Source organism: Hemicordylus capensis, chromosome 6 (genome assembly GCF_027244095.1).
Source record: "Hemicordylus capensis ecotype Gifberg chromosome 6, rHemCap1.1.pri, whole genome shotgun sequence".
Taxonomy (NCBI): Eukaryota; Metazoa; Chordata; class Lepidosauria; order Squamata; family Cordylidae; genus Hemicordylus; species Hemicordylus capensis.
This window is the reverse complement of record NC_069662.1, coordinates 14,799,579-14,812,160: the sequence shown is the minus strand read 5'-3', so window position 1 is coordinate 14,812,160 and position 12,582 is coordinate 14,799,579. Positions and strand designations below refer to the sequence as shown.

Sequence of the window (12,582 nt, the reverse complement as noted above, 5' to 3'; positions counted from 1 at the left end):
TGCCTCCTGCTTCTGAGTGACAAGGAGAGGAATGCCCGAATCCAAAAATTCCAGTGGTAGCATCTCCTCTGCATATCTGGAGAAGGAACCCTAGCCTAGCTTCCTGTTCCCTCACACGAACCATCGGGCATTCCTCTCCTCCCAGAAACCCCAAACCGTTGGCTCCCAGCATCTCCTGCTCTAAGCATGACCCATATCAAGCAGGGCATTCCCCTCCATACTCCCTCTGAGCCTCATTAGGAGGTCCCTCGTGAGAGAGTGGCTGACAGACCCAGAATATCTCCCCAGCCCTGCCAGCAGCACGGGGTCATTGGAGGATTCTGACCAGGCATTCACCTCTTGGCTTCTGCAGCTCGGAGGGGGCATCCTGCCAGCAGCCACCACCCCATTTCCATGGGCCGGAGACTGCTGTGCGTTGCCCTTCCCTGTCCTTCTCAGCTATCTCCCGAGAGAGAGAGAGAGAGAGAGAGAGAGAGAGAGAGAGAGAGAGAATGGCCCGTTTACCCTGCTCCTCAGGCCCACTTTCTAGACAGTGAATTTCTAATGCAGATATGGCTTCTGTCTAGCCCAGGGACTCCCAACCTCACAGTCCATTGTGGCTGCAGATTATTAGGAGCTGTGGGTCAACCACATCCGAGGCCGAGACCAGGCTGAGATGGGAAGAGAGCTGGTCTGGTGGTAGCAAGCATGAATGGTCCCCTTGGCTAAGCAGGGTCCACCCTGGTTTGTATTGGTATGGGGGACTACGTGTGTGAGCACGGTAGCGCTGGAAGCCGCTCTGGGAAAGGCACCTGCCTGCTTGCCGGCAGGAGGTTCCAAGTTCCCACCCTGGCAGCATCTCCAAGATAGGGCTGAGAGAGACCCCTGCCTGCAACCCTGGAGAAGCCGCTGCCAGTCTGTGCAGACAATGCTGAGCTAGATGGGCCAATGGCCTGACTCAGTAGAAGGCAGCTTGCTATATAACCCCTGGTCTAGGACAGTCGGGCATAGAAAGCATGTGCACCCTCCCATGTCTGTGGCCGCCTGTCCTCACCCTGCACCTGGGAAGACTAATTCTCACAGCAGCAACATATAGGCAGGTATGGGTTCATCTCACAAATTGGGATACATGCAAGTGCCAAGCCCTGGAAGCTGGACCTGGCTGGTAGCCACTGAATTGTTTCTAAAAAAAAGAAAAGTGAGAGCCAGTGTGGTGTAGTGGTTAGAGTGCTGGACTAGGACCAGGGAGACCCGAGTTCCAATCCCCATTCAGCCCTGAGACTTGCTGGGTGATTTTGGGCCAGTCACTTCTCTCTCAGCCTAACCTACTTCACAGGGTCGTTGTGAAAGAGAAACTCAAGTATGCAGTACACCGCTCTGGGCTCCTTGGAGGAGGAGCGGAATATAAAATGTAAATAAAATAAAGAAAGGGGCTGTGACTTGAGCCCACTTGGAGGTCTGTGAAAGTGGATAAAGCTCTCTGTTCATGATCAGAGGCACTCTGCTCTCTTGTTATTTTATTTGTTCCAGGGCGGGATGAAAATATTTTAAATGAATACATAAATCAAAGAGATGTATTAAAAGAGTCTTAATATTGTGTTAAATTTTAAATTGTTGCAGTGCATTTATTTTGTTTTAATTTGTATCATTTTGTTGTAAACTGTCCAGAGACGTCAGTTTTGGGCGGTATAAATCAATACAATACAATTTCATGGCTCCAAAGAAGTATTATTTCTACCCCAGTTCCCAGCTTATCTCAAACTGGAACTACTGCCCCCTACAGGAGTGGGGCCATAGCTCAACGGTAGAACAGCTGCTTTGCAGGAAAACTGCTGCCAGCCAAAGCAGACAATTCTAGGCTGGATGGCCAAGTGGTCTGACTCAGTATAAGGCAGCTTTGTACTGTATGTTCATACGCCAAAAAAAGCCCTCACAATAATAGAAGTGAGAACTTGTAAGGTACATCCCCTGCTAACTGGACAAAGAAGCACCTTTTACCGTGGTGATTCTCTTTATTTAGCAGGGGGAGAGTAACTGGCCCTATCCACCCCCAGCACAGTACTTCCAGTGACTGTTGCTGGTGTCTGTCTTATGTTTCTTTTTAGAATGTGAGCCCTTTGGGGACAGGGAGCCATCTTATTTGTTATTTCTCTTTGTAAACTGCCCTGAGCCATTTTTGGAAGGGCGGTATAGAAATCGAATTATTATTATTATTATTATTATTATTAAGGTCTTTGAATGATTCAGAAGAGCCCTCTGTAAGTGATCCTGACAACAACTCTGTGAGGTAGGCCACTATGCTACCAATGTCTGTGGTGAAGTAATCAGGTCACTGTTCCTCTTCATGCCTGGAGCCGTTTGCCCGAGGATTAATTTTAGCGGTTTGCTCCAAGCTACGTAAGGAATTCTTGCCTGAGGCGATATTCGAACTGGAGACTTCACGTGCATCACGACAACCCTGTATTTTGCCTCCCTGCAAACCAAGTGGCACCCACCCGAGGGGGAAACCTTTCCCATTGTGTCTCAGAACATTCTTGCCACACTCTCCCATCCTAAAAAAGTGCAGAAATAGGCCTTGCAAAGGACCTAATGTCTCAGATCCTCCCTTCCCTGCCTAAGCTCCCTGTTGCTTTGGTTACAAGCAAATGAGATCACACAGCGTGGAATGCAGTTTTGCCTTGGGACCCGGCTGGGCAAGAAAGACGTGGATGCTATTTATTATCCCATCTTTCCTCCAAGAAATCCAGGGAGCGGATATGGTGGCCTCCTCCCTTCTTATTCATTACAGCTTTGTGAGATGGATTAGCCTAGGACAAGGACTGCCAACCTTAGGTGCTGAGATGCTGTTAGACTACAACTCCCATCATCCACAGCCAGCCATTGTGGCTGTGGATGATGGGAGTTTGAGGCCCACTGGGGGACCTTCTCTTAGCCCAGAGGTGCCAGATGTTGTTGGGCTACAACTCCCATCATCCACAGCCACCATAGCTAGCTGTGGATGGTGGGAGTTGTAGTCCACCAGAGAAACCCCTGGGCTGAGAGAAGATCGCCCCATGGGCCTCACCACTGAACAGGGATTTGAACCCAGATTCCCTGGCTTTAACTCCAACACACTAACCATGGCATACCAGCTCTTTCACTCTATGGCAGGGTTGCACAAAACTGTCCTCCAACAGTCGTTGAACTAAGATTCCCATCACCCCTGGCCATTGGCCACAGTGGCCGAGGATGATGGGAATTGTAGTCCAACAACAGCCAGCGTGCCAAAGTTGTACAGCCCTGCTCCATAGTGAAAGAAATGACCCCTTGCAAAAATGAACACAGCAACAAACAAACCTGGGCAAATGTCTGAGAAGCACTCATAGCTCAAGCTGAAATCCTATGCACCCTTGCGTGGGAGCAAGCCCCACTCAATTCATACTTATCTCCAAAAAGGAGGGTTGCCAACTGTCCCTCATTACGTGGCACATCCCTCATTTCAGGGATGAAATGTTGGTCCCTATAGGGACAAGCATTTGCCCCTCATTTTGGTGGTGGGGCAAGCAGCTTCTAGCTTTGATAAGTTTTGGGCTGAAAGGTGGTATAACTCGAATATGTTCTAAATTAGGGTTTCTTAACCTTGGGCCCCCACATGTTGTTGGACTACAACTCCCAGAATCCCCAGACATGGCCTTTGTAGCTGGAGATTCTGGGAGTTGTAGTCCAACAACATCTGGGGGCCCAAAGTTAAGAAACCCTGTTCTAAATAATAACAATGCTGGCATTATTCAATAGCATATAATTCAATTATAGATACGTCAGTGCTACTCAGGCTCTTATTACCAATGCATACACCTCCCCCCGTAGCCAGCCCACCCCCCACAACTTGTGTCCCTCATTCTGGCAACGAAATGTTGGCAATCCTATCTCCAAGTAATCAAGCCTAGAACGAGATTGCACAGAGACTTAGCTGTGAATCAGGAAGTGTCCCATCCCAGCTTTAGATAAACAGCTTTAGATCTCACTTCAGCCGTCAGCCCACAAAGAGGCCTGAAGCAAAACCACATCCTCTCAGCTTTAGCCTCCCCATCAGCAACATAATCAATGTGCTGTGTCACATGACAGGGGCATAGCCACCATCAGGCGACCGGGTTCAAAGAACCCTGGCCACCAACCCCCAGGGGCCGCTCCTCGTGGCCCCGACACATCCCCTGCGTCAGATGCAGGGGTTTGGTTTCGCTCCCGAGTGGAGCCATGCAGCCCCGTTTGGGAAACAGACCACGCCCCCTGCATCTGCCGTCAGATGGAGGGAGCGTGGCTAACCCCGTGTCTGACATCAGACTTAGGGGGTGGGGCTGGTGTGGCAGCTGGACACAGGCCACTGCTGGCCTGACTCCGCTACTGGTCCACGAGTTTGGGCCATTGGTACCAACTCGGGGCAGATGCTCTTGGTGATATTTGGCCAAGTCTAACCCCCTTCAGAAGGAAAACAGGAGGTGACGGTATTGTTACATTTATAGCTTGCTCTGTGCTCCCACCCCTTCTTTATCCCTACCCCCAAACAATTAGAGTAAAACTGCAGTCGCTTCTGCACAGAGCAAAGTGTTAAGTCAGGGTGAGGGTGAGGGTGAGTCAACAACCAACAAACTGCTGAACTCTCTCTGCGGAGTCCTCTTTGGAGGACATTCCTGCCCATTTGCGTTGCCATTCCTCTGACAACAGCAATGACATTTTGTTGCAGTTTTTGTGTTTTTAAAGCTTTTAAAACACCACTGCCAATATGGCTGCTGCAGGAGGCTCGATGGTCAGGGCAGTAAAAGCATACCACCACACTGGAAGTGGAAAATTGATTGATTGATTGATTGATTGATTGATTGATTAAGTGCCGTCAAGTCGGTGTTGACCCTCCAGTACACTACCGCTCGGGCTGGCTCACAACATTTATAAAACAGTTACAACGTAAAATCAAATACAATTAACTGAATCAAGTTAAACAAGTTCAAGCCCAAACCACAATCCGAATTTAAGTTTCAAATTAAAAGTTATTTTAAAAGCTACTAAGAATTATAAAAACGAAAGAACCTATCAGATATAAGCAACAGGTGAGAAATTAAAAAGCCTCTTTTTTAAAAAATGTGTTCCAAGTTTAAAACAAAAACACTGAGGGGAGGGAAAGAGCAGGGCGATAACCTAATATTGACCTACCCTGCAGGGTTATTGTAAGGAGGAAAGCAACAAGTTGCATGTGGAGCGCTCTGGCCGTACTCTAAAGTGCTCTATAAATGTCAAGTATCATTACCTTGGATTCAGGCAGAGGGAATCAGAAGAACCCCAAGACAGGGAGAGATGACATCCCCTGTGGAGGGAGGGAATTCACGGCAGGGGGAGCCATGGTGCCCATACCCCCGGTGGTGGTAGGGGGGCAGCCCCCTTCCCAAACCAACCCTTGCCAACTTTTAAAGGGGCATAGAGAGAAGGTTGCTAGCAGCCTCCTCTTCCTGCCTTGTGCTTTTTGCAAAGTTTTGCTATTCTCGCAAGCTGTCCTGAGCAGTATTGTACAGGAGAGGCGGACGATATGTATTTTAAATAAAATAAAGAGTGTGAGGAGAGGCCCTCCTTGCAAAGTTTGCCAGGGTCAGCATGGCCCCCAATAGCTACCCGGGTGATGGCGACAGGGATATTTTGCTGCTCTGCTGGTGCCCTGGTGATCCACAGCCTGAGGCAACCATCTCGCCTAGCCTCATGAAAGGATCGCCCTTGGAGAATTCAACATGCTGGAGCCTCAAGCATAAACTGCAGGATGGATGAGGGCTACCACAGGCCCTGGATGGGGTGGATAGTGATGCCTTCAAACCGGGGGGGGGGGGGTGTTTGCTGATGGAGTGCAAGTCGATTCAAGACCATCTCCTGGTAAACTCAGTAGCATCAAGGATTCTCACCAACGCTGTGAGAAGCCAAGGTTTGATTCACCAACCGGGAGAATTTAGACAAATCCATGGAGCAGAGGCTTATGATGGCTCTTAGCCATGATAACAACATGGAGCCTCCATCTTTAGAGGCAGTCTACCTCCAAGTACCAGATCCTAGCTACTGAAAACTGAGTTCTGATGCCTTCACGCCCTGTTTCTGGGTTTGCAGGAAGCATTTGGCTGGGTAGGTGGGGGAGACGCCAGACTAGATGGACTTCTGATCACGATCCAGCATACTCTTTGTGTGATTTTAAAACTGAAAACATACATTTGTATTTGAGAGGGCTTTTTGTTGCTAAGTGGGCATCCTTTTTAACATAGTAGATGCTTTTTTTTAAAAAAAAAATTGTAAGCTGCCGTATCCTCTAGGACAGGGTGTGGTGCTATTGAAATAATATTTACCTAAGGTGGCAGAAAGCCTTGCAGTTGGGGTGGGGTGATGAAAGCCCAGATCTGCAGGAGGAGAAGCTCCAACCAAACGTAGAGAACATGCAAAGCTCACCAATGGAAACAGCGGGATTTTGAAGTATGGTAATATTTATTATTTCATTAGATGTGTTTTTTTAAAAAACCCTGCAGCTTCCTAAACACCATTCATGGCTCAGAGGAAGTCTAGATGGGAATCTTGTGAGTTTTTGTGGCAGGTAGGAAACCTGTGATCAAATTCCAGAATATTATACGCTTACAATACCAAACTCTTTAGGGTAGTGAAATCCAAAACTGCTTAAGAGGAGCTCTAAAAGGATCTCTCCAAACTGGAGGAGTGGGCGACAAAATGGCAAATGCGCTTCAGTGTCAGCAAGTGTAAAGTGATGCACATTGGGACGAAAAACCCCAACTTCAAGTATACGCTGATGGGATCTGAGCTGTTGGTGACTGACCAGGAGAGGGATCTTGGGGTTGTGGTGGACAGCTCTTGGAAAGTGTCCACTCAATGTGCGGCAGCTGTGAAACAGGCCAGTTCCATGCTAGGGATCATTAGGAATGGAACTGAAAATAAAACTGCTCATATTATAATGTCCTTATACAAAACTATGGTGCGGCCACACCTGGAGTACTGTGTACAGTTCTGGTCACATCTAAAGAAGGCCATTGTCGAACTGGAAAAGGTGCAGAAGAGGGCAACCAAGATGATCAGGGGCCTAGAGCAGCTCTCTTATGAGGCAAGACTATATGGCTATTTAGTTTAGAAAAAAGACAACTGTGGGGAGACATGATAGAGGTCTATAAAATCATGCATGGTGTGGAGAAAGTGGATAGAGAGAAATTCTTCTCCCTCTCACATAACACTAGAACCAGGGGTCATCCCATGAAATTGATTGCCAGGAAGTCTAGGACCAACAAACCGAAGTATTTTTTCCACACAATGCATAATCCACTTGTGGAATTCTCTGCCACAAGATGTGGTGACAGCCAACAACCTGGATGGCTTTAAGAGGGGTTTGGATAACTTCATGGAGAAGAGCTCTATCATCGGCTACTAGTTGGAGGGCTAAAGGCCACCTCCAGCCTCAAAGGCAGGATGCCTCTGAGTACCAGTTGCAGGGGAGTAACAGCAGGAGAGAGGGCATGCCCTCAACTCCTGCCTGTGACTTCCAGCGGCATCTGGTGGGCCATTGTGCAAAACAGGATGCTGGACTAGATGGGCCTTGGACCTGATCCAGCAGGGTTGTTCTTATGTTTTTATGTTCTTATGAGACCTCCACTGAGGTATTTTTTTGGCGATCCCCCATGTTATTTCAAGATGGCAGCCACTCAAAGAGCAGGCAACGCCCTTTTGTAACCCTTGTGTTGACCATCAGATACACACCAAGTTCACAGCACATGGGAAGGAGTCCTATGGGATCCACTGGGAATTTTTGTTTTTTGTTTTTGCTGATCCACCATCTTTCAAGATGGCAGCCACTCAAAGTATAGGCAATATCCCCTTGGTAAGCCACGTTCTGACAGTCATATACAACACATGAGGGAAAGTTCTAGGGAAGCGCCATAATGTTCAAAGATTCAGAAAGCAGCTCCATCCGTTCCACTTTGCACTACTTGATTCAAAACCAGAAGGCCTCAGAAGCACCAAGACCCTGATAAGCTTGGTCGCCTTTTCCACTTTGACAATTTGGCTGTCTTTCTTCCTCCACTTCTTTTCGATGTTTTGAAATTTCAATCAGTCAGACGACTGATCAGACATTGCCAACTGACTGTCTAGTTGGCCGTCTAGAGGTAAATATTCCTAGGGGAGTCACCAATAAACAGATTTTACCCATTTCTGGAGCACTGTCCTGGATCAGTAGACTATTTATTAGGGAGTGAGTTTATTTATTATTTTGGTGTACGTCTGAGCAGCTTTCAATCTTATTTTCAGTTTTAAAAAATGTATTTGAAGCTTGGGCGGGGTGTGGGGGGAGTCTTGTATAGCAGTAAGAGTGTTGTTGTGGGGTTGTTGTGAGGAGACTGGAGAGACCCAAGTTCAAATCCCCATTCTGCCACAAAACTCACTGGGTGACTCTGGGCCTATCACTTATCTTTCAGCCTAGCCTACCTCAGAGGGTTGTTGTGAGGATCAACATAATCATGTATATCACTCTGGGCTCCTTGGAGGAAGAGCGGGATATAACAGTACATTTTTAAAAGTGGGGAGACTTTGAATCAGCAAAAACACCAAGCATAATTAAGAGGGGGAAGGAGTACAGATATGATGTTTTGCAGAAATATAAAGCCCAGTGATATTTGTTTCCTTGCTCATACACAATAAGAACATGGAAACAGCTGTGCTGGATGATCAGGAGCCAATTCCTAGGTGCTTATAAATTATAAACCACCACCACAAGGGCTGAATTAGGACCATTAAGCATTGCTGAGCAGGTCTCAACAGCATTTAATAATTAAAATGATGTGACTGGATTCCCATTATTATACCAGGGTTGAAATCAGCCACAAGAGATGGAAAAGTATTTGGACCCAAGACCGGAAAAGGGCCCACTGGCTCAACAGTGCCATCAGGAGGTCAAAGGCAACACGTTTGTGGACCCTTCTTTGTCCTAAGGGGGCCTGCCGAGGGCAGGAACAGAGCCTAGATTTGGTCAGCATGCAGCACCCATTTGCCCACCTATTCCACCCCCCCCTTCCAAAGCAGCTTTTTAAGTTTGCAACATGACAGCTTCCACTTACAGAAGAAGAGCTTGTTTTCAGAAGAGCAAGAATTCTGGCTAAACCAATCGCCCCCCTTTAGAAGTACTTAGGCTGTGAGCCAGGCAGGGCTCAAAAGGGTAAGAAGAGTGTCTTAAGGAAGTTGCATTTTAAGGAGGGAAGGTGCTCATTCGGAGCATGACAAGAACTCTAGACTTCCTGTGCTGTTATCCAACTTCTTGGACAGCTCATACACCATCAAATATATCAAGGTGTCCTCAGATGTGGGTGCTCAGAGGCTGCTGGGCTAGAACTCAGGAGAGGAGAGCTGGTCTTGTGGTAGCAAGCTTGGCTTGTCCCCTTAGCTAAGCCGGGTCTGCCCTGGTTGTATATGAATGGGAAGAGCAGAAGGTTCCAAGTTCCCTCCCTGGCTTCTCCAAGATAGGGCTGAGAGAGATTCCTGCCTGCAGCCACTGCCAGTCTGTGAAAACAATAGTGAACTAGATAGACCAATGGTCTGACTCAGTATATGGCAGCTTCCTACGTTCCTAACTCCCATCACCCCCAGCCACAATAGCCGAAGACCTGCAAGTAAAGGTTAGAATCTGAGCAGTCAAGGACCCAGAGCTGATAGAGCTAGAGGTGGCTCCAATAACCAAGCCAAGCATTGCGCTACAAGGAGATGGAAACATGACCTCGCAGAGCTTCCCCACACGATATCAGAAAGGCAGTCCTTTTCGAAGATGCCTGATCTCCTAACCAAATTCCAAAGGAGTGGCTGTGTTCGGCTGCTACAGCAAACCTACCACATCAAGAACATAAATCCCAGAGCATAATTTCTGTGGACTGGAGCAGCGGCAACTAGACTCAGATCCCCCGATGTTGTTGGGCTACAATTCCCATCATCCCCAACCAGTTCCCATAGCCAAAGGCCATGGATGATGGGAGCTGCAGTCCAACAAGATCTGGGGAGTCAGTGTTCTCTTTATCAGGGATTTAAGAACATAAGAACAGCCCTGCTGGATCGGGCCCAAGACCCATCTAGTCTAGCATCCTGTTTCACACAGTGGCCCACCAGATGCCACTGGAAGCCTACAGGCAGGAGTTGAGGGCATGCCCTCCCTCCTGCTCTTACTCCCCTGCAACTGGTACTCAGAGGCATCCTGCCTTTGAGGCTTGAGGTGGCCTTTAGCCCTCCAACTAGTAGCCGATGACAGACCTCTCCTCCATGAAGCAACTGGTACTCAAAGTCATCCTGATGTTGTTGACTACAACCCCCACAATCCCCCCTAAAGGGCACTACAGCTGGGGATGATGGGAGTTGTAGTCAACATCTGGGAATCCAAGGTTAGGAGCCGCTAGACTACACAGCATGCAGCTAGATCAGATGAAGCAGACTCTAGTCCAGGAAAACTTATGCCACAAGAAAGCTGTTAGTCTTAAGCTTGGGAAGCAGAAGAGGGGGTCTGGGAGCTTTCAGATCATTCTTCTAGCTCAGTTCTCAGGCTGGTAACTACTTTGCAGGGAGCAGGCTCTGCCCCTGCACTCTCATTCATACTAAACAGCACAGGGCAGCCTCTAAGCTACAGCCATCTCAAAACGTTCACCATCTTCTGGAAACGTAGAAGAAGAAAGCCTCAGAGGTGGGGTGCGGCCCGGGAGTCCTGGCTCCCAAATGCCGAACTCTTGGGGTCTTGGAAGGAGCCATCCATCCTGGAAATACATCACAATCCTCCCATACTGTCCAAAGCATTTTAAAAAGCAGATGTGGATCAATGGGTGTCAGGACTCCTGGGCTCTATGCAGAACTCTGGGAAGGAGGGAGGTCAGAAGTTTGGGAGGGATAGAAGAGAGGGAATATGGATGTCCTAGAACCGAAATTCTCAAAAAAAAAAAAAAAAAAACCCCACCCTTTTTTTTTTTGGTTGGGACCACTTGACCAAGTTGCTTTGGGCATCATTTAATACAGTTTTGTTGCTGTTCTATACATCAGAGCACACAACTCTTATTTATTATATTTGTATACCACCAACTGCTAGCTCTCAAGGCAATTTGCAGATTATAAATGACGGGCAGAGCGAATGACAGATATTCTTAACAGTTCTGCAACACTTGCGAGGACCACCTGGACCAAGTTTACAGACCGCTGGTAGCCCATGGACCACAGTTTAAAAACCTCTGTATCTGGGGCAGTGAAGGGACTGGGAGGACCAAGTTATTAGCACAGCAGCAAGCTTTCTGAGGTCCTCGTCAGTGGAGAAATGCAGTATGTTTTAGCAGTATTGAAAAACAAAATCCACAACAAAAAACAAAATCTACAACAACCCCCCACCCAATCTTCTGAACTAGGAAGAGAGGCAATGGGGAAGCCAAGCTGGGGGCAAGCCATAGGCCAAGGGTTCTCAAACGGGTCCCCAGAAAGTAGTTGGACTACAATTCCCATCATCCCCAGCTGCAATGGCCGGAGATGATGGGAGCTGTAGTCCAACCACATCTTGGGGGGGAGTCCCAAGTCTGAGAGCCCCTGCCATGAGTAGCATCTCCACACAGCTCTGGGTTCCTGTTTTGGAAAGGCAAGGCAGTGGGGTGTAACAGTTAGCGCTACAGTCAAGAGGAAGCGAGCAGGCCAGCAGTCGGAGCAGCCGGCACTCCGGGAAGCTGGGGGTGAGGCGCTGGGCGCGGGTCAGCTTTCCCACCACCCCCACTTACCATGGCAAACCCGGAAAGCAGGGCTGAGGTCCGGCTGGAGGCTTTGAGCTTGGCTCGGCTGAGGTAGAGGCGCCGCCAGTTGAGGGCATGCAGGGAGTGCTGGTTGGCACTCATCAGCTCCAGGTAGCTTCGCCGGACGAACTCCCGGTAGGTGGCCGAGACGCCCAGAGTCTCTGTGGACTCGGGGTTCAGGGGCTCCCGCTCCCCTTCCGCCCCCTCGCCATCTGCCCCCTCAGCGCCCTCACCGGGCTTCATCAGACCTGGAGGAGGGGATGGGCCAGTCGCAGGAAAAGAGCTGGCGGGGCGGGGGGGGGGAGAAGGGGGGCGCCAGGAAGAAGTGGGCAGCAGCCGCAGCACCTCTGCTAGCTCTGGGGCTGGCGGGCGGGCGGGGGCGGACCGACCCAGGAAGGAAGGAAGGAAAGGAAAAGAACCGGGGAGCCGGTCGCAAGTTCTTGGGGGGCGGGGGGCGGAGAAAAGTCAAGGGTTGCAGCAGGGATTTCTGGAGCGGGCGCGGGGAGACAGAGGGAGGAGGCTGCGGGATGCCGAGGTGGGGCGATGCTGGCCAAGTGGGAGAAGGCGGCGCGCCCACCCAAGCGTGGGGAGCTGCGAAGAGCGGAAGGAGGGAGAGAGGTTGCCAAGGGCTCGAAGAAGGAGCCCGAGGAGCAGGAGGACGCCTCGAGCAGGCGGCGGGAGGGAAGGAACCGGGGAGGGAGGGAGGCGGCGGGGGGCAGAGGAAGGGGGATGCGAGCGAGTGCTTGCTGGAGGGAAGTCCGGAGGGAGCCCGGAATCGGATCCGACGCCGCGCCGGGGCAAAAGTTGCGAT

The 12,582-nt window shown here is 49.5% G+C and overlaps 1 protein-coding gene across 1 annotated transcript in view; it reads right to left on the bottom strand.

The window, feature by feature from the left end:
* ORAI3 (ORAI calcium release-activated calcium modulator 3) overlaps window positions 1-12,582 on the bottom strand; it is a 19,044-nt gene extending 6,462 nt beyond the window's left edge. The window contains exon 1 of the mRNA XM_053260605.1: window positions 11,760-12,582. Coding sequence (XP_053116580.1) covers window positions 11,760-12,014 — 255 coding nt within the window. The 5' untranslated portion in view covers window positions 12,015-12,582. The remainder of the gene's footprint in view (window positions 1-11,759) is intronic.